Source organism: Gigantopelta aegis, chromosome 10 (assembly GCF_016097555.1).
Source record: "Gigantopelta aegis isolate Gae_Host chromosome 10, Gae_host_genome, whole genome shotgun sequence".
NCBI classification, from domain to species: domain Eukaryota; kingdom Metazoa; phylum Mollusca; class Gastropoda; order Neomphalida; family Peltospiridae; genus Gigantopelta; species Gigantopelta aegis.
In genome coordinates, this window is record NC_054708.1 from 34,555,752 (window position 1) to 34,579,335 (window position 23,584).

General features: G+C 36.9%; 1 protein-coding gene across 3 annotated transcripts in view; it reads left to right on the plus strand.

The window, feature by feature from the left end:
• The window catches only part of LOC121382869 (putative uncharacterized protein DDB_G0290521), a 91,559-nt gene that overhangs the window by 65,601 nt on the left and 2,374 nt on the right, over positions 1 to 23,584 (plus strand). Inside the window, exons 4-5 of one of the 3 annotated variants that reach the window (XM_041512508.1) lie at positions 13,031 to 13,098; positions 22,321 to 22,552. In XM_041512508.1, coding sequence (XP_041368442.1) covers positions 13,031 to 13,098; positions 22,321 to 22,543 — 291 coding nt within the window. In that variant the 3' untranslated portion in view covers positions 22,544 to 22,552. Of the gene's footprint in view, positions 1 to 6,695; positions 8,866 to 13,030; positions 13,099 to 17,709; positions 19,627 to 22,320; positions 22,553 to 23,584 lie in introns of those variants that run through there. The other 2 variants (XM_041512507.1, XM_041512510.1) reach the window with 2 other exon arrangements.

Consider the following 23,584-nt stretch of genomic DNA (forward strand, 5'->3'; position numbering starts at 1 on the left):
AAAGACTAGTGAGCTCTGTGGTCTAGTGGATAAGCTGCTGCGCAATCAAGCTGATGACAGTGGTTCAAATCCCATGAAAGCTGGCTCACACTTTCATTCATCTTACTCCATATCACCCTCTGCGTATCATTCTCATTATCCTAATATATAAAAAAAACTTTCTAATTTCTCCCACAATTTCAATCTGTTTCGACCCTGTCTGTCAATTTCCTCCGACTCTGTCTTCTGAGCTGTCCACACCATCACCTACCTGTCTCAATTTCCTCCACGGATGCAGTCTCTATGTACTTCCCTGCACCAACCTACCATCCTCGTCCTCTGCCGATAATAAAGCTTGTCTGACCCACGGCACTAACGAATGACTGGCGGTAGTAGGGGAGCATAATAGGTGGTTACAAATGTATTTTAACAATGTGGTTGGAGAGACAAGGACTGGGTTGTGGGGGTGGACAGTGAAAGAAGTTGAAAGATAGGAGGAGTTGGGAAGAAATGAGATGGAAGTCAAATGAGAGAAAGGAAAGGGGGCAGTGGGATTAAAAACAACAACTAAAGACTGACAATATAGTACGGTATTAGAATTATGAAATATATTTAAGAATTGACTGTAGTTCTCTTTCGTACTAGACATGTCTCTGTGAGTATCTGTATATGTTGCTATTAGAATATATATGCTTTGTATGGTAGTTATTTAGGGTCCCATTCCTAACACTACTATTAATTTTCTTCTGGGACATTAAAGAATTTTTTTTTAAATGAAGAAGAAGAAGAAAAATAATTGACTGCAATTTTTTTTTATGTATGAACCGAAAAACCAATGTGTATGAATCCACGTAGAAAGTTGTACAAAAGTACTTGTATGAACCAAAAAATAATTGTGCTCAAAGGTTATAATTAAATGTATATGCATATTTTAACAATACATGTCTGAATTTGTTTTGTTTAGCATTAAGGACAACTGTAGTATTGTTTGTGTAAACTTCAGTGAGACTCATGTCACATGGAAGATTTTTTTTTTTTTTTTTTGTTTAACAACACCACTAGAGCACATTGATTTATTAATCATCGGCTATTGGATGTCAAACATATGGTCATTTTTGACAGTCATAGAAAGGAAACCCGCTACATTTTTTTCATATGTAGCAAGGGATCTTTTATATGCACCATCAGGATAGCTGGATAGCACATACCACAATATTTGATATACCAGTCGTGGTGGACTGGCTGGAATGAGAAATAGTCCGATGGGCCCACCGATGGGGATCGATCCTAGCCCGATTGTGCGTGCCCTTTACCACTGAGCTACATCCTGCCCCGCCATGTCACATAAGAAAAAAAGAAAGAAAGAAATGTTTTATTTAACGACGCACTCAACACATTTTATTTACGGATATATGGAGTCAGACATATGGTTAAGGACCACACAGATTTTGAGAGGAAACCCACTTTCGCCACTTCATAGGCTACTCTTTCCGATTAGCAGCAACGGATCTTTTATTTGCGCTTCCCACAGGCAGGATAGCACAAACCATGGCCTTTGTTGAACCAGTTATGGATCACTGGTCGGTGCAAGTGGTTTACACCTACCCATTGAGCCTTGCGGAGCACTCACTCAGGGTTTGGAGTTGGTATCTGGATTAAAAATGCCATGCCTCGACTGGGATCCAAACCCAGTACCTACCAGCCTGTAGACGATGGCCTAACCACAACGCCACCGAGGCTGGTAACTGTCACATAAGAATGCAATCATTCATTCACTGTTGTTAGAATCAGGTGATTGCCAAGTGATATCATTAGTTGAGTGCATTTTGATGGCTTGTTTAGTTATGTTCCAAGGAAGTGTCCAATTTGTGTTTTGATTTCTACACAAAGTTTTAAAATATACTTGCCTTGATTTATGTATTGTATTGTATTATACTTTTTCCCCACAGCTCCTTACACTGTGATTTTACATACGGTAATTATGTAAATAATATTTTCCTATACCTACCATTTGTGACACCCAATAGCCAATGTGTATTTTTGTGCTGGTTAAACATTCATTTAGTCATTCATTTTGTCATTCATTCATTCATTCATTCTAATTTGTGTTCAGATTATATTTCATGAAGGGAACGTATCAAACATTTACACTTTTGGGAGAACCGTTTAATTTTTGTCAACAACTGTAGAACAAAGAAAGAAATGTTTTATTTAATGACGCACTCAACACATTTTATTTATGGTTAGGCCTGTATGGCGTCAGACATATGGTTAAGGACCACACAGATATTGAGAGAGTAAACCCGCTGTTGCCACTTCATGGGCTACTCTTTTTGATAAGCAGCAAGGGATCTTTTATATGCACTATCCCACAGACAGGGTAGTACATATCACAGCCTTTGATATACCAGTCATGGTGCACTGGTTGGAACGAGAAATAGCCCAATGGGCCCACCGACAAGGATCGATCTCAGACCAGCCGTGCATCGAGTGAGTGCTTTACCACTGGGCTACGTTCCGCCCAACTGTAGAACAATGCTACAAGTAAGTTTCAGACGTGAACTTTCCTACATTTCTTCACTTTGGCCACAGACCAAGTTTTATTGCATTAGCATTGACTGTTTTATTCAATGCATAACCGGCCTCGGTGGCGTCGTGGTTAGGCCATCGGTCTACAGGCTGGTAGGTACTGGGTTTGAAATAAGATGAAATTTAACCTAGTACAAATATTAGAACAATCTGAAATACATTTAATATACAGCCACTAATATTTTATGCAGAAAAATATATTTGATATGATATTACAATTGTTAAAAAGTTTCAGTTAGTCGATAACATCTTAAAAAGTGCAACAAACTGGGGAATGTCCCTTTAAGGTGATAATGTCTGCTGTTCCGAAAGCAGGAGGCCAGATAATATGTCTGTTGTCCATCAGTTGAAGAACCCTACAGCAAAGAATAAACAACTTGATGGAAATATATTGGAGAATAGAAAATGTATTCATTATTTTAACATTAAAATTTTCAAAAAGTGAGTTTCTTAAAGCAGTTTACTGTTGGTGAAGCGTATCATCATGTTCTCCAATTGTCTCCTACAGCAGAGATTAAACAACTTGATGGAAATATATTGGCTCAGGTTTTAGTGGCCTTTCTACAGAACGGGAATACCCAGCAGTTCTCGAAGAGCTAAAAAACTGATGTGGAGATGTGAAGCTTATATGTCTAGTACGTTTATCAAACGGGCATTGGGTTGGCCGACAGTGCGGGTAGACTATATATCAAGGGTCTTGATCATTTTCCTCATTCTATTGGTAGTGTGTGAAAATGCTGTGAAGATGAAGTTTGTTTTGTTTTATAACATCAGTAGAGCACATTGATTAATTACTGAATGTCAGACCGTAATTGTATCTTAATTGTCAGTGGAAATCTGCTTAATTTTTCCATTAGCAGCAAGGGATATTTTATTTCATTTCCTCTTATTTTTCATGCTTATATCCAATTAAGGTTCAAGCACGCTGTTCTGGACACACACCTCAGCTATCTGGGCTGTCTGTCCAGGACAGTGGGTTAGTTGTTAGTTGGTTAGTGAGAGAGAAGAGAGTGTAGTGGCCTTACACCTACCCATTGAGCCTTAAGAACTCGCTCTGGGTTGGAGCCAATACCAGGCTGCGAACCCTGTACCTATCAGCTTGTAATCCGATGGCTTAACCACTGCGCCACTGAGGCCAAGATATTTTATATGCACTTTCCCATAGACAGGACAACATATACCACAGCCATTGATATACCAGATGGGGCTGTGAAGGATATCTATGCAGGTACAGAACTGTACCCACATAATATGAAACAAATACTTGGACTAGTAAGTAACATTTTATCTACATAATACTGATAATTGAGAAACGTAGTTCATCAGACTTCAAGAGGGTAATACTGAAGCAGTGTTCTACCAAGTTCAAGTAGCCAAGCACGACAGTGATTGTCTTGAAAGAACCCTTCAGAAAGAAGCATCATGTGCATGTTCAGCTGTTTGGTACCTCTGTTCACGTTTTGCTCTCTGCCATATAGCAAAAGGAAAACCATGATGGATGTAAATAGCAGTCAATGTGGTATAGAAACATGACTATGTAGATAACTAGGGTTTAAGCTGGATGCCAAAATTTAATAGTCATTTGGTGAATTTGATCAGAATTGTTTTTAGCCAAATTGAAGTAATATTTAGCTAAACAGAATTATTTTTTAAATAAGCTATATACCCATGGTTTTCGAAGTAGCTTTTTTTGCGAATTGGTAATGAGATATTGCTCAATTTTAAATTAGATTTGGTGATTTGGCGAATGACAGCTTTTGCCCTGGATAACTGTGTAACCTCTGTTAAAGGTTAACTACAATAAAGTAACATTAAAATGAGACAAAAAATGTTTTTGCCAAGTTGTAGTCAAATATTAGTAGATGATATTATGTTTTCATTTCCAGTAAAAGCTATTTATTGAATGACTATCCTGCATTAATAGTTCTTTTGGGGGGAAAAGAAAAGGAACCAATTTTGAGTTAACTCTCTTGAATAGTGACATAAGTTGTATGATGCTGAATAGTGTACAAACTGATAACATTAGAATGATGTCATATATAAGGCGTCTTTGTTTTAAGTTTGGAATGTTTTGCGCTAGTATTTTGTGTAATGGCCCGATCACACTGGCCCGAATGCCATTCCGTTTGTTTTCCGAATAGGAAATTTGGGTGTTCGGGGAGCGAACGGATCATATTCGGGAAGCATTCGGTGTGTTCTAGGAGCATACTGGCTGTTCGGCTCCGTACGGATGCATACGGAACGGCATTCGGTAGCTCCAAAAATTTGTTGTGCATGTTCAAAATAATTTTCATCGACCATCCGAATGTGGCATCCATGTGATTCGGGAAGTATTCGGGAAGCATTCTAGGAGCATACGGCATGTACGGAAAACGTTTGGGAAGCATGCATCTAGTTCTTGGTGCATTCGGAATGAAAATTTGGAGGTGCTGGGTTCCGTATGCTTTCCGAACACCCCGAATGGACATAGAACATGACGAACCCTTTCCGAATGCTTTTTGAACCCTTGCAGAAAGCATGCGGAAAGAGTTCGGTCCAGTCTGGGTCGATTCGCCGTGTTCGGAAAGCATTTGGAAAGCGTTCAGAAAGGAAACCTTTCGAAGTCAACATGCGGGAAGTATTCGGTCTATTCTGAAAGCATTCTGAAACCATACTGAAAACATTCGGAAAACAAACGGAAAGCATTTGGTGATACATTGGGGAAAACACATTCGGAGGGACATTCGGCCAGTTTAAAAAATCACACCACTTTCGTATACGGAAAACAAACGGAAGCTCATTTGGGCCAGTGTGATCGGGCCATAAGACACTTTGCAGTATTTGTGTGAAAGCACAATTTGGAATAACAGTTTTTATTCGTTGTTAGGAATACAAAGTATACAGAAAAATAAGTTTAAACCCTTTAGCTCATAGTTGATAATGAAACTCATCACGACAATAACAGTATTGTATTAGACTGTATACTAGTCTCTGTAGAAAAGCTGGCTTACCCATTCTAAATGTACATAGATTTACATGACAACTACATCAAAAGAAATTTTATTTTAAATTCATGTTTGAACATTCTGTAGTTATAGTTATACCTTCAATAATACATTAACTTTGAGTTTGGTGAGTGAGGCATGTGCGTCCGTGCATATGTGCGTGTGTATGTGTCTGTGTGTAGGAAACTTCCAGCATTTCTTTTTGTGGTTGAAAAAGTGTTCTTGATGGGTTGTGAATTGTAGTCATCTTAAATGTTTTTATTTGCTAGGGTAATTATTACACTTGCAGAGAGAGAGACGGACATGTGTTGTTCTGTTTTTTAATAGCAGGTTTTCCTTTGCATTTGGATACTGTTAAACTTTCTTTCATTCATTCATTCATTCATTCATTCATTCATTCATTCATTCATTCATTCATTCATTCATTCATATTCATTTATTACTATTGGTCCATATTGATCTAAAGATCAAATTTATGATAAAAATATTAGGAGTGTCTAAATATTCATTCATTCATTCATTCATTCATTCATTCATTCATTCATGTTCTATTTATGAACCACATTGATCCAAAGATCTATCACGGTTATGATAAAAATATTAGGAATATCTAATTCTTGGCAGTTGTGACACACAAACATTCAGTTAAAGATTTCACGCTACATTATATTGTAGTTTCTAGTTTGTATTCAGTCTGAGGTTAATGAAATAAATAAATAACTCATAAAACATTTAGTGTTTTCTTATTAAACATTCAGTATCCATCCATGGACCTAATTCACTAAACTCTCACTGCTAAGGTTGAGCCCTGGTATATAAAAGATCCCTTGCTACTAATGAAAAGTCCTGGATGGAGGAGCCAGCCGAGGCCGGCTTTTGTGCCCAGGACAGGCGTGCACTACAACAGCTTGCTCTGAATGTGCACGTAAAGCCCTATGACCTGACCTGACTAATGAAAAAAAAATGTAGCAGGTTTTCTCTATATATAAAACTGTAATTACCAAATGTTTGACATCCAATAGATGATGATTAATAGTAGTGTCGTTTAACAAAGAAAACTTTCTCGCTCTTGTAGGGACGCACGTGTAACATGAGATTTTTATTTTTGTGGTCAGTTACAAAGGTGACGTCACTTCTTTTCAGTTTGATCTTTCACTGTGGGAGATGAAAACAAGCCACAAATCGAGAGCTGCAGCACAGAGAGACTATCGAGAACGAAGAAAGAGACAAGAAGGGGAGATGTTCTTGTTTAACGAGAGAATGAGGATCAAAGCATATCGCCGTAAAGCGAAGGAGGCAAAACAAGAACACAACACTCAATCTGGAAATTAGTTAGCTTCGTTTTTAGAGATAGACACAATAGTGTAACGGTCAAGAGTTTTAACATGCACATTCAAAGCAAGCTGTTGTAGTGCATGTCTTTCCTGGACACAGGATATGACCATTGCCAGCTCATCCATGCTGACTGGACTGGCTTCAGCTTAGCTCTTATTTTAAATAGCACAGGAGGTTTTGGGTCAGGGCAGGGACAGGACTTGGTCTCAAAATAGATACCGTATTCAGAGATTTTCACATAGATCTCTTTAACTAAAGGAGGCTGTGATGGAAAAATCAAACCACAAACAGAATAATGAGCAAGGGGTGGGAGTGAAGAATAACATTGTGGTTCTGTGATTTGTGATTTTGATGTTTGAATTTCTTGTGAATCTGTATAGACTTACTGGTAATACACATACCTTTTACTGCTCACCATAATACACATATACCTTTTACTGCAATTCATAATACACATATACATTTTACTGCTCACCATAATACACGTACCTTTTACTGCTCACCATAATACACATACCTTTTACTGCTCACCATAATACACGTACCTTTTACTGCTCATCATAATACACATATACCTTTTACTGCTCATCATAATACACATATACCTTTAACTACTCACCATAATCCATGTACCTTTCACTGCTCACCATAATACACATACCTTTTACTGCTCACCATAATACACGTACCTTTCACTGCTCACCATAATACACGTACCTTTTACTGCTCACCATAATACACGTACCTTTACTGCTCACCATGATACACATACCTTTTACTGCTCACCATGATACACGTACCTTTTACTGCTCACCATAATACACATACCTTTACTGCTCACCATGATACACATACCTTTTACTGCTCACCATGATACACATACCTTTACTGCTCATCATAATACACGTACCTTTTACTGCTCACCGTGATACACATACCTTTTACTGCTCACCATAATACACGTACCTTTTACTGCTCACCATAATACACACGTACCTTTTACTGCTCACCATGATACACATACCTTTTACTGCTCACCATGATACACATACCTTTTACTGCTCACCATGATACACTTACCTTTTACTGCTTACCATTACCCTCCCCCACCTCTTTATTTACATCTATAAGGTCTTCAATAGCACAGTGATTACATATACCTCAAAATGGAAGGTATTTTGACAACAACCAGACTTTTCTTCATTGTAATCCCAGTTATACCTACGTTTAACCACTCACAATACCACTAACCCTTTTTCACTGCACATGGCTTGCTCTGCATTTCTTAACATTATTAACATCATATATACAGAGGGTTCATCATAAGTATTTTTTTATATGGAAATTATCAACCTTGTCTATGTTAATCAGTATTTGTCGAGGCTCTGCCAAGACAAATACCAATTAACTAGATGAGATTGATATTTTACACTTTTAAAAAAACGAGTAGAGAATTCTAATTATCCTATAACACTTCTAACATTCAGGGTAGGTGGTCAACATGACCCAGGAATTGTTTTTAACATTTAAAAAAAATCTGTGATTTTTTAAAGTGTTTTTTAACTCAACTTTCACTCACACATTCACACGACATTCAAGGCTATATCTGTACACGTAATGTATGGCAACTGTACAGTTATTGTAAAAAGTTGAAAAATATACATATAAACATTTGGTTGTTGTTTTGTTTTGGGGGTTTTTGAGCTGTTGAAAGTTGAAGTACAAGTTAATTTGCTAGCCGTTTTCACGGAAAAGACAATGATAGTTAGTCCACCTGGTATTAAATTTATGATGTCTGCTTTCACTGAATGAAATTTCCCTTTCTGTTATATATCTTAGTCTTAACTCCTTCAACAAATGGACCGGCCTCGGTGGCGTCGTGGCAGGCCATCGGTCTACAGGCTGGTAGGTACTGGGTTCGGATCCCAGTCGAGGCATGGGATTTTTAATCCAGATACCGACTCCAAACCCTGAGTGAGTGCTCCGCAAGGCTCAATGGGTAGGTGTAAACCACTTGCACCGACCAGTGATCCATAACTGGTTCAACAAAGGCCATGGTTTGTGCTATCCTGCCTGTGGGAAGCGCAAATAAAAGATCCCTTGCTGCCTGTCGTAAAGAAGAGTAGCCTATGTGGCGACAGCGGGTTTCCTCTAAAAACACTGTCAGAATGACCATATGTTTGACGTCCAATAGCCGATGATAAGATTAAAAATCAATGTGCTCTAGTGGCGTCGTTAAATAAAACAAACTTTACTTTTTCAACAAATGGTTTATATTTAGTTTGTTATTTAGTGTTCTTTGTCTATATATAAAGTGTTTTGAATAAAGTAATAGCAAATCAAAAAACTGTGTCCGTCTTTATAGTCTCTTTAACACCAAACAGAACAAGTTCAGAGTCATATTGTTTATGTGTGTACAAGATGTGGTCAACCAATCCCAAAAAGAAGTCCAGAAGCTTTGTACAGTTGAGCATTTCCAAAACAAATGGATAAGAGTTTCCTTTTCCTTACCACAAAATGTACAGAGATTGTTGTCCTTTATATGGATTGTTGTCCTTTATAAGTGTAAAAAGCTATTTGTGGTAAGAATTCGGTTTATTAATCTAAATTGAAACCATCTTTGTTCTTTGATCATGTCTTTCTTACATTTCAATCTAAGGTCTAAACAGAGTAGCTAGGGCCAACAGAAAAATGTAGACACTGCATCAACACCAGCCTTGGTGGTGTCGTGGTTAAGCCATCGGACATAAGGCTGGTAGGTACTAGGTTTGCAGCCTGGTACCGGCTCCCACCCAGAGCGAGTTTTAATGACTCAGTGGGTAGGTGTAAGACCACTACACCCTCTTCTCTCTCACTAACAACTAACCCACTGTCCTGAACAGACAGCTGATCAGTGTGCCCAGAACAGCGTGCTTGAATATTAATTCGATATAAGCACGAAATGAAGTTGAAATGAAACTGCATCAAGTGACTGTCAAAATGTTGTAAAACCAAAATTACATTGTGTTGAATATGATTCAGTTTTATATTGTTGCATTCACATGGTTAGTTATGTTTTTTAATACTTGACTGAAACACTATTAATATCTTTGATATTGTTAATTGTTGACCAAGAAAAAGGTTTGTTAGACATTTGTAATGTACTTTTTTCAATATGACTGTAAATTACCAGTGGAAGCCATGAGATCAGTGTTTCCTACTGACAAAGGAATGGAATATTTGCTTAACAACACCTGAGCACATTTTAAACTACGGGTATTTTGGGTCTCACATATGGGTATCTAGACAGTGCAAACAAAAACAACTTATGGCCCGATCACACTGGCCCGAATGCCATTCCGTTTGTTTTCCGAATAGGAATTTGGGTGTTCGGGGAGTGAACGGATCATATTCGGGAAGCATTCGGTGTGTTCTAGGAGCATACTGGCTGTTCGGCTCCATACGGATGCATACGGAACGGTATTCGGTAGCTCCAAAAATTTGTTGTGCATGTTCAAAATAATTTTCATTGACCATCCGAATGTGGCGTCCATGTGTAGTCGGGAAGTATTCAGGAAGCATTCTAGGAGCATACGGCATGTACGGAAAACGTTCGGGAAGCATGCTTCTAGTTCTTGGTGCATTCGGAATGAAAATTTGGAGGTTCTGGGTTCCGTATGCTTTCCGAACACCTCAAATGGACCTAGAACATGACGAATGCTTTCCGAACGTTTTCAGTATCCTTTCCGGATTTTGTTTCATTTATGCCGCTGAATGTATAATGAATAGCCAGAACCCTTCCAGTATTCTTTCAGAACATTTTCCGAACTGCTTGTACACTTCCAGAATGCACAGTATGTTCCGTATGCTTTCCGAACACCCCGAATGGACATAGAACATGACGAACCCTTTTCGAACCCTTGCGGGAAAGCATGCGGAAAGAGTTCGGTCCATTCTAGGTCGATTCGCCGGGTTCTAGAAGCATTCGGAAAGCATACGGAAAGCGTTCGGAAAGGAAACCTTTCGAAGTCAACATGCGGGAAGTATTCGGTCTATTCTGAAACAATACTGAAAACAATCGGAAAACAAACGGAAAGCATTCGGTGATACATTGGGGAAAACACATTCGGAGGGACATTCGGCCAGTTTAAAAAATCACACCACTTTCGTATACAGAAAACAAACGGAAGCTCATTCGGGCCAGTGTGATCGCCCCATAAAGGTATCTCACCACTTTTAATTATACATTGGTGACAATACAAACATAAAGCCAAGCACTGACTAAATTATTAACAGTAAGTGCTATATACTACCTGACATGAAGAGAACAGCCTCTGTGACAGGATTTAAGCAAATAAAATTGGTAGTTCACCATCTGTAACGTCAATTATCCAGACTCCTTGGGACATGGAGTAATGTGGGACATGGAGTAATAGATGGGTGGCAACTCTCGTTAAAAATATGTAACAAGCACTGTAAACAATGGTCTTCCTTGTAGCTAAGCAGATATGCATCTGTCAGTTTGACATGCCAAAATCAAGAGGCAATGTTACCCTTCCAGTATTCCATAATCATACTGTCAAGTGTGTTCAGATATCAACATAATAAAATAAAGAAAAGAGGTTCTCTTTTTCACAGAACTAAATTCGTAGCCTACACATCGCTCATTGGCTGAAATAGCCCCTACATGTCACTCATTGGCTGAAATAGCACCTACACGTTGCTCATTGGCTGAAATAGTGCCTACACGTCACTCATTGGCTGAGATAGTGCCTACACATCGCTCATTGGCTGAGATAGTGCCTACATGTTGCACATCACTCATTGGCTGAAATAGCACCTACACGTCGCTCATTGGCTGAAATTGTGCCTACACGTCGCTCATTGGTTGAAATAACACCTACACATTGTTCATTGGCTGAAATAGTGCCTACACGTCGCTCATTGGCTGAAATAGCACCTACATGTCACTCATTGGCTGAAATAGTGCCTAAATGTCGCTCATTGGCTGAAATAGTGCCTAAACGTCACTCATTGGCTGAAATAGCGGTGTGATCCCTTCAGCCATGCAGGTTTCTCCTATCAAGTAGAAAGGATCTTTTAAATGAACTTTGTCAAAGAACATTGCATACCATGGCCTTTGATCAACCAATCATAAGGCACTGGTTGGAAAACCTGATGTACATGTACTTAGGGCACTTGGACACATTACCTATTGTACTTAGATGAGTGCTCTACCACTGAGCTACATCCCACCTGTACAGGTACAGTGTGTTGTAAATAGTATTCAGGGCTTGAACTTAAGAACAAAATTTCCGTGAATGGACCACCAATGGCAGACCTCAGTCCAAGTAAAAGCAGTAATGTTTGTATGAAAAATGCTATTAACTCTGCCTGTAGAGCACTGAACCCTTACACTGATGGTTTCCTAGTTCAAATCCCTTTAGTGGAGGTTGGGTTAACATTACAGGTCTCTGCTACATGCACAGACAGTGTGCACAGTTCATAAATAGATGTTTCATTTTGTATTAGGTTAATACTCCCCAACCACTCCAACCAGAGGGCACTACAGGTTTTATATCCATCTGTTTGTCTGTCTGTCTGTCTGTCCCACATATAGTTTTCCAGATGTTTTTTTTTTTCAGAATGCCTTGAGATATTGAGCTGAAATTCTGTGTATAGCTATATAATGTACTGTTACAGATCAAGTTTGACTTTCACTGAAGTTTGGAGATTTAAAATGTTGTTTTCCAGACTTTTGTTTTTGCAGTGCCTATTACTGATCAAGTTTATCTTTTATGGTGACTTACCCACTTTTCACAAAGCTATGTCCCTTAAATTTAGGAGATAATAAATTGTTTGGTTAGGTAGTGGACATGTATTGCTTTAGCGAGTGTGAGTGCGATATATTTTAACATGCTTCTATACCACTACGGTTTCGAGCATGTCTGTCCCGGGTCCTGTCTCTGGATAGCCAGGGGCCTCATCCGGGATCTGTATAGCTTTAGCAGTACTATGACTAAGAGATTTACGTGCACATTCAGAGCAAGCTGTTGTAGCACACGCCTATCCTGGCCACAGGGACCGGCCTTGGCCAGTTCCCTCTGTCCAGGACAGGAAAGGTTTAGCAGTACTCTCATAATGCTTGTTCAATATACTTTCAGCATTCATCATGCATGACAGTGGACCTTCAGACGAGAAGCGCAGAGATGGGTGGAAACCCAAGTGATGAGTAAGTTTATAATGTACTAAAACAGAAAGTAATTAGCGGCGTTCACACTTATACTTTAGTAAAACTAGTTTTAAAACTGGTATAACTAAACCCATTTAAAATATGTGAAGTGCAAACACAATCTTTTCACTTTTCACTCGAGTACCGTATGTAGTTTAGTTAAACTGGTAGAACTAAACCCATTTAAAATATGTGAAGTGCAAACACAATCTTTTCACTGTACCAGTATAGCTAAAACACTTCAGTATGTAGTTTAGTTAAACTGGTAGAACTAAACCCATTTAAAATATGTGAAGTGCAAACACAATCTTTTCACTGTACCAGTATAGCTAAAACACTTCAGTATGTAGTTTAGTTAAACTGGTAGAACTAAACCCATTTAAAATATGTGAAGTGCAAACACAATCTTTTCACTGTACCAGTATAGCTAAAACACTTCAGTATGTAGTTTAGTTAAACTGGTAGAACTAAACCCATTTAAAATATGTGAAGTGCAAACACAATCTTTTCACTGTACCAGTATAGCTAAAACACTTCAGTATGTAGTTTAGTTAAACTGATAGAACTAAACCCATTTAAAATATGTGAAGTGCAAACACAATCTTTTCACTGTACCAGTATAGTTAAAACACTTCAGTATGTAGTTTAGTTAAACTAGTAGAACTAAGACCACTTTACAATATAACTGTGAACATGATCTTTTCCCTAAATAGGAGCGGGAAAACACTTCAGTGGTAAAGTTTAGTAAATGCGTGGTCAGAACTGGGATCGGTGGGCAATATAACTGTTTCTCATGATCCAGTGCACTACAACTGGGCATATCAAAGGCCGTGGTAAAGTGCTCGCTATCATGGTATGGTCGTATAAAAGATCCCTGCTGAATCGAAAAGAGTAGCCCATGAAGTGGCGACAGCAGGTTTCCTCTCTCATTATCTGTGCGGTCCTTAACCATATGTCTGATGCCATATAACTGTAAAATAAAATGTGTTGAATGCGTCGTTAAATAAAACATTTCTTTCTTTCTTTTTTTTCACTAAACCAGTTCTGTCCCAGATCAGGCCCCTGGCTATCCAGGGACGGGACCCGGGACAGACATGCTGGAAACCTTAGTGGTATATGAGCATGTTAAAATATATCCACTCCACTCCTAAACCAGTATAGCTGAAACACATTGGTATGTGCTTTTAGTTAAACTGGTATAACTAAAACAGTTTAAATGGAAGTGTGAAGGCACACTGTTTTAGTTAAACCAGTATAATGTAAAAGTGACAGTAACATCACAGTCAGATTAAGCAGTGTGTTAGCAAAGGCCAAACAGGCTCATAGTCCATTGTTATTTTGATGTCTTCCGCAAGTGTGGATAACTACACTTCCGCCTTAAACCGGTATAGCTTTTACATGTGTGGATGCTTGTCATTTCCAACCAGAAGCGCTTTAGCTAAACTCGTATAGTTTAACCAGTTTAAAGGGATATTCCTGAGTTTGCTGCACTTTTTAACATTTTATCGACTAACAGACTTTTTAACAATTGTAATTACATATCAAATATATTTTTCAGCATAAAATATTAGTGGCTGTATATTAAACATGTTTTTGATTGTTCTAATATTTGTACTAGGTTAAATTTCATTTTATTTCCAAATTTATTTCTTTTTCGTACATACAAAATTATTTGAAGACAAAATTCAGTTTGGGCTTCTTACAAATATTAAGATGACCAGAAACACATTGAATATACAGACACTGATATTCTAAACCAGAAAATATGTTTAATATATAAGTTTAATCGTAGAAATATTTTATTAGTCGGAAACAGTATACAATGCAGCAAACTTAGGAATGTACCTTTAACTTGTGTGAGTGTGAATGCAGCTGATGTCATTTAGTCACTGGCAAAATTTGCAGACCTGACTCGAGACTACACCCTATAGTTAATTTGTGTCAAAAAGAAACTGATGAACTGCCATGTAACTAATGAATAATGATAAAACTCATATGAAAACATTATTAAGTTTTAATACCATACCAACTTGCAGACTTTTTTAATTCAGAAAATATCAGTGTAAATAAAGAAAAGTTTCTTAACAAATTGTCATAAAATTTAATAGGTTAAATTCCCTTTTTGATACGTAGGTGATGAATCAGTGAGTTGATGTAAAGCAAGTGCACATGTATTTATACACTGCATTATCAATTATTGGTAACAATGCAGGTGAAACTGTCTACCTTGGTTGTTACAGTATTCACCACTGTATTAGAAATGAAATTTCATCTATGCAGTTTGGAAGTAATTGCTAAGAAACCTTTTTATTTACACAAAATGTTTTTTGTAAAAAACATTCTATAGGAGTTAGTAAAGGTTTAAAACTTAATATGATTTTATGTGTGTTAACATTTTGGAGTTATATGCCTATTCATCTTTTCCCTTTTGACACAAAGTGTCTCTAGTGTATTTCTAACTGTAAATCTTACATTAAAGAAACTTTGCAAACTATAGATTCTCCTGTCCACGTTACTAACCGTCTTGTTTTGTATAAAATAAAGTTGATCATACTACAAAGACCTGGGAATCTAAAAACACATCGGCTTGCTCCAAACTTGATAATTTAAGCAAAGCATTATAAGTTCCATAATGCCTGGTTACAATACAGTCTGTAATGGGTTTGCATGATAAGTTCCATAATGCCTGGTTACAATACAGTCTGTAATGGGTTTGCATCCAACTTAGATCAAAGAGGGGTGGGATATAGCCCATTGGTGAGGTGCTCGTCTGATGTGTGGTCCACTTGGGATCAATCTCTGTTGGTGGGCTCATTGGACTATTTCTCATTCCAGCCAGTGCACCATGACTGGTATATGAAAGGTCGTGGTATGTGCTATCCTGTCTGTGGGATGATGCAGATAAAAGATCCCTTGCTACTAATGAAAAAAATTTAGCAGGTTAAAACCATATGTAAAAATTACCAAATGTTTCACATCCAACAGCCATTGAATAATAAATCAATGTGCTCTAGTGGTGTCATTAAACAAAACAAACTTTTTATCGAAATGTTCAAAGTAACACAGTTGCAGACAGACAACATCAATCAATCTGTATCGGATGAGGGCCGGGTCTGTTCAACGCAGACTTTCTGTGACTGTGATCCCATCAACAAACGTCTTTGGTCTGCATTGTTCTGATTAATGCTAACTCACATACTGGTTTAGTCTTAACTTTAAGTCTTGGTCTATATACAGTAGAGAACATGACCTAATAAACAACAAAGATGCATGATCATTTATTTTTATAGTAACATAATAACTTGGTGACTTGAGCTGACATTCGGCAAAAAAAAAACTTTTCATTTTGGTGGCTAGAATAGGGCCTGCATACATGTAAATATTCCAATTAAAATTTAAAGACACACAGCTATTCTGTCTGGACAGATGTTTATGAATTTGTTTTAGAGAGGAAACCTACTACTGCGACCTGGAATACTCCTAACAATTAACTGACATGGCAGCAAGAGTATTTTATATGTCTTTCAGATACAAACCATTGGGATAGCTACCGATACCATGACCTTTAATATAGTAGTTGTAGACTCTCATTACAAACTGGAGTCCATACCAGCACATCACATGTTTGTTGACATGTGTGTGTGTGTGTGTGTGTGTGTGTGTGTGTGTGTCTGTCTGTGTGTGTGTCTGTATGTATGTATGTATGTATGTCTGTCTGTGTGTGTCTGTATGTATGTCTGTCTGTGTGTGTGTGTGTGTGTCTGTCTGTGTGTGTCTGTCTCTCTCTCTCTCTCTCTCTCTCTCTCTCTCTCTCTCTCTCTCTCTCTCTCTCTCTCTCTCTCTCTCTCTCTCTCTCTCTCTAAAATAAAAAAACTAAAATAGATTGAATGCCACAAACAGAATAACACTCCCTAAGTGGGAATGTATATAAGTTACGCTTTGTGATGTAGGACTCTACATGATTGGTACAGTTATCATCTAAATGGATGAGTCTATGTTTGTATTTTAACCAAATAAGGGGTTTCAGATACTACTTTAAATGTAGATTTGAGTACAGTGAGTTATCATTTGTTTCTACTCTATTGAAAACTGGTTTCAGCGGTGTCGTGGTTAGGCCATCGGTCTACAGGCTGGTAGGTACTGGGTTCGGATCCCAGATGAGGCATGGGATTTTTAATCCAGATACCAACTCCAAAACCTGAGTGAGTGTTCCGCAAGGCTCAGTGGGCAGGTGTAAACCACTTGCACTGACCAGTGATCCATAACTGGTTCAACAAAGGCCATGGTTTGTGCTATCCTGCCTGTGGGAAGCGCAAATAAAAGATCCCTTGCTGCCTGTCATAAAAGAGTAGCCTATGTGGTGACAGCTGGTTTCCTCTAAAAAAAAGTGTCAGAATGACCATATGTTTGATGTCCAACAGCCGATGATAAGATAAAAAAATAAGTGTGCTCTAGTGGCATCGTTAAATAAAACAAACTTTTTTTACTCTACTGAACATAAACTGTTCCAAACAAGGTCTATATATAGGATGTCAAAAGTGAGAACTATTGAGACAGACAATTTAAAGAAACATTCATTCCGTGACTCTCGAGAATTGTATTTTCTTACAGTATGGAATGCAAGACAATGATGGAAGTCAAACATGGAAGACCTGCCAACACACTGAGACTTGAACATGCTTGTGGTGAATGTGGGCAAACCTTTGCTCATAAACAGAGTTTAAACCGCCACAAGAAGACATCCCATGGCACCAAAAAGTTCAAATGTCAAGAGTGTGGAAGAACCTTCTCGAGACGAGATAACCTCGAGCGCCATCAGAAGAGGAGGTGCAACTAAGCCGCATGGGAAACTCTGCCCCCGTATGATCTGCAAGTCCTAGGTGAGGTGGTGCAAGTATATATTATACCAGAAGAGGACATGCAAATATATGACCACATGGTTTTCATAAAGAGTCGGTACGAAGAAGACATGGTGATACTCAAGACAGCCACCAGAGACTAGATCAAGTGATATCTGGCCATGATGATCAAAATGATGTGGAAGATGGAAGAGATGACTGATACGGATGAACCATTCTTCTGAGGCAAGTGTTGTGTGAGCTTCAAGTTTGAAGACCTTGACAAGTCTCTCAATGAATCAGTTTTAAAAATCTACACTTCGTTCTTTGAATACTGGTGACAGGGCGGTAATTGGACAGTGGACAGAGTGGTTTGGCCTCACCATCCATATATGGTCTTGTGCTGACCCCCTCCCCATCAAATTGAGGGTCAAGAATGCCAACATCAGTATTCACAATTGGGCCTAAAAATCTTTCATGGTTTTGATTCTGGGAGCATTACACCACACCCAACAATGCAGCTAAAAGTTACATTTTAGAAGTCGACCTCGACTATCCTCAAGAAGTATGTGATCACCATAACGAGTATCCTCATGCTCCTGAAGATAATGACAGTGACTGAAGATATGCTATCTCTTTATACTTCCCAGATGCTCAAAGATCTTGCACTACTGCAATTTGAAATTGTACATAGACCATTGGGGATGAAACTGATAAAATCCATTCACATGCTGAATTAATGGCTGCTCTTGAACAGACCCATCTACATTGGATTTTCCATTCAGGATATATCCAGAAATCCTCATGTGTGACGCTCACTACAATTACATTAAGAACAAGCTCAAGGTCTAAACTGTTGCTCCAGCATCCAGACAGACGACATTTGTGATGACATGTTACATGACCTACATCTGTTCAACACTTCAGGGCATCCTCACCAGTTATACCCTGATTAGTTCTGAGAATACGAAAGTACTGGGTAAGATAAGGATGAAACACATGGGATCCCTATAATGGAGTTTGTGGCTTTATCTAATATGTATCATTACATCTACCAAGAGGATTGGCATGTGGTGGAAAAGAAAATGGAAAAAAGGGATCAAGAAAAGTGTCATTAAAAAACCCATACTAAACATGCTGATTCTCTTTGAAAGATATATATACACATCAACAATGACTGAAATCAGGGATATTGTTTTTACATAAATTGTACAGTTCCAGCCAAGGTGGCCCCAAACAAGAAAACATCCATATTATAAGGTGGAAAATGTTCTGGCCCAAGAAAGAATATGAAGCCAGTGAAAAAAGCCTTTCAGCAGTTTAAGACTCACTCACCTCAGGAATGTATTCACAAGGGAATGAGATGAGCATGGGATCGGGGAGATCTTCATCTTCTTACAGGAAGTACTAAACCAAATAACATTGGCTGGGTCAAAGTTCAAGATGAACTGAACATTTGATAGAGCAGTTAATACCACAAGTCCTGCCAGTGGTGATAAATGTGACTGTGTTTGATGTAAAAGCTTTAGTTTTATCTGGGCAAACAACGTATGCAAATTTCCTAGTTCCACTGTGTCAAGTATCCTTGTGCTTGAAACATGTATGGGGTACTTTTTGTGCAAAACTAGGGGTGTTGTAAAAAATCTGGGTATATCAAAAATGAGCCATGAAAGGTACCATTTTGTTCAGTTAATACTTTGTGGTTGTAGTACTGATATTTATGGGTCATAGTTTGGTTGATATATTGCATATATAGTGTTTTTAAACACAAACATTAACATGGTCACCTGTGGGATTTTATTTGGAAAAGTACAACCTATAGCACATATTCAGTGCATAATAAAAAGTATTATGATTGTTGTGATTTAATTTAATTAAACTATACTGTTTGATTAATTAAGGGCCACTTGGCCATGGAATTTGACAATGACCTTGACCTTGACAATAATCACTGAATGGAGTTTGAATAAAAGTTAGCACTGAGGAAAGTTGGTTTTGGCTTATAATTCATACTGTAAAGATTTGAATAATTTCTTTTTATATGTTATTTGAATAGCAATTTATTTTTATATTAAAAATAAAATGTACTAATATTGGGTTAATGTGGTCATAGGATTTGATTTGGTAGTATACACCCTATAGCACATACTCAGTGCATAATAAAAATATTAGGATTTTGTCATTTAATTTAATTAAACTATACTGATTGATTAATTAGCCATCACTCGACCATACAAGTTCACAATGTCCTTGATCTTGACAAAAATCATTGTACATGGCTCAGAATGGAGTTTGAATAAAAGTTAGCACTGAGGAAAAGTTGGTTTTGGCCCATAATTCATACTGTAAAGATTTGATTTTTTTTTTTTTTTACATGGTGTTTGACTTGCCATATACAACTGCTCTTAAATATGGTAATATATCTAGGCAACCTGAACTTAGATTTTAATAGCTATTTATTTTTATATTAAAAATACAATGTGTCAATTTTAGGTTAATGTCTTTAATTTCCATTAACATAGTTAATTTTTCATGTATGAAATTCAGAAAACTCAAATTTTAAAAGACCTTGATTTTTATTGTCATTTTGACATATTTTTAGGGTGCTAAGTTATATTTTAGACAAATTTGTAGTTTTATGCAATTAAATGTTTTGTCACTATTGTGCATTCTGTTCTTATTTATACATAACAATAAGCTTGTTAAACATATATTTAGGTTTCCAGATCAAATCTTTGTTAAAAATTAATCACTTGGTTTGCTCCCATGAAATGCAATTTAAGTTTACCGGTTATACTACATTCAGAACCATTTTGTCCAGATTTGATTATCTACCTTGGAGTGAGTTACTAGCTAAATACTATGCTAAATTACAGATTGTAGGGGGAAAAAATAAAAGCATAGCGACACCACTAGAGCACATTGCTTTATTAATCATCGGTTATTGGATTCAAACATTCGGTAATTTTGACATATAGTCTTAGAGAGGAAACCTACATTTTTTTTCCATTAGTAGCAAGAGGTCTTTTATATGCACTATCCCATAGACAGGATAACACATACCACAACCTTTGATATACAAGTTGTGGTGTACTGGCTGGAAGGAGAAATAGCTCAATGGGCCACTGACGGGGATCGATCTCAGACCGACCACACATCAAGCAAGCGCTTTACCACTGGGCTATGTCCCACCACCAGACTGTAGGAACACATCCAATATACATATTGTATTCATCTGGATTAGAAAATAATGCAAGAAATTAGATGCTTAAGTAATTATGTCATTTAAAAACATTTTAGTATCAAAAATAAATATGTGCAAGCTGCAATCTAATTAAAATTAGCTCCACTATTACATGTGGATCTAACAGCAGCCCATTGGAGCTCATGTTCAGTTGAATTTTCATTTGACCAATCAAAACCTTACTTGCAAAATCATGCCAGTGATTTGAAAAGAATTTGAAAACATTCGGGATTATGCTGAGGGTATGTGAAATGATTCAGGTGAATTACGAAGTATGCCGGAAACTAATTGCAATATAAAAATTTATATAAAATTAGTTTCAAGACGAAAAAAAAAATCGTGATGGTATAGCCATAAAATATGTTTATACTAGTATACAATCCAGAGTTTATTACTGCACTTTCCCCCCTGTTTTTTCAATGAAGAAATAGACCAACAAGTTCGCCTATTGCATAAATAGTCTCGCCCGATATTTTTAGAATTTGTATGCTCCCGAATAACACTTTAGAAGGTGAGGTGTAATTGGTCGATATTTAAACTGTTATTTATAGATGAAATGTCACCTGGATATGGGAGTCTACGCAATGCTGTTAGATCTACTGGTAGACCCAGCAGAGCTAATTTTAATCAGATTGTGCAAGCTGGATGATAATTCCAGATATTACAAATATTTAAAACCTCCAACTACAGTAGGTTATAAATAAAATAGTCAGGAATACTGGTGGCTGCCAATGGTTTTGATGGTCTATTATGAAAACAAGCATGGCTGATAGATTTAAAATTCCTGCACCTGGTGACTTGAAGACACCCACACTCAGCATACAGGATTTCCCCCCAACAGTGATGTGCAGGACATTACATCATGTTGATTTTTCCTTCTTCAGACACTGTAGTTTTTTAATGGTGATATTTGTTTGATGTGCCTATTAAGGTCTTCATAATCTAGGGGTCAGTAAAGTACATGTTTCAATGGAATGATTTACATATATATATATATTAAAACCGGCCTTTTTACTTTGTATTGTAGGTGTCGAGTTTAGACAGGTTTCACCGTAGTAGTAGTAGTAGTAATAATAATAATAATGATAATAATAATAATTGTATTGGGAAAATAAACAATATTTTTTGTTTTGTTTTCAGAAATTTACAAAATTCTGCGTTCTTCAAAGAGAATATGGAGTTTTCTCAAGCGGAACACATATGCCCCATTTGTAATAATTGTTACACAAAAGGCTCTGCCCTCTACCGGCATCATATGCGAGAACACCAAGGGAGACAGTTTATGTGTCAAACTTGTGGACAAAGATTCAGCAGAAAATACGGCCTTGACCAGCATATAAAACGCACAGGCCACATCTTTTAATATTTAAAAGTTTGTAATTACTTGAAAAATTAATGCATTTAGTAATTCAAATGGAGAAAAGTATATTGTTAATATTATTTGTTATTATTATTAATTTTATTATTAGTATTATTATTGTTATTATTATTTATTATTATTATTATTATTATTATTATTATTATTATTATTATTATTATTATTATTATTATTATTATTATTATTATTATTATTATTATTATTTAGTATACTGCAAGATGTTCCTGAATGAATGAATGAATGATTGGCAAAAAAGAAGATTTTTAATTTTTAAACTATTCCTCTCTATGCCAAGCACTTTTTAAGTTCAACATTGAATATTATGTTCTTTATTAAAGGTTAAATTTTCACTTTGATACAAAGCTTACTTTTAAATGATACAAAATGTCCATCACCTTGGGTGTACTTTTATCCCACATGACCGAACATGATATTATAATAATCTCCAGGATGCAGGGTTTCTATATTTTGTGAAAACTACCACACAAAAGATTTTAAAATACTGCCAGGCTTGTCAACCTTCAGTGAAGAGACAGCAGGAGATGTGTGTAACACAAAATTACATGTTTTTAAAAACTATCACATAAAGTTATATGAACACTCATAATGTCTTGTATACCTGTCAAACTGAGATTTGGCATTTAAAAAAACAAAAATGGTAATTTTTTTATTTTTTTAAATTTTATTATGATTTAATGCATATTTGTCAAAATTACTCTTCTGTCCATAAATGTTAAGAACGTGAACAAGAAGTTTAGACATTATTAATTACACACATTTCCATTTTTTGTCAAACACAACATTTATTAATTGCACAAAAATATTCCCTTTAAGTGTACTCTTGTTACCAACATTTTACCGCACAAATCTAACTGATACAACTATTGTTTATAAAGTTAATTGCTCTTTTTGTTGACTTGCCTTGACATGTGGTTACGTTTTGATATGTACATGTACTAACAGAAAAAGTAATATATTTGGAGTTTGGTGTCAACATATAGCCATCTAAAAACATTGTACACTACT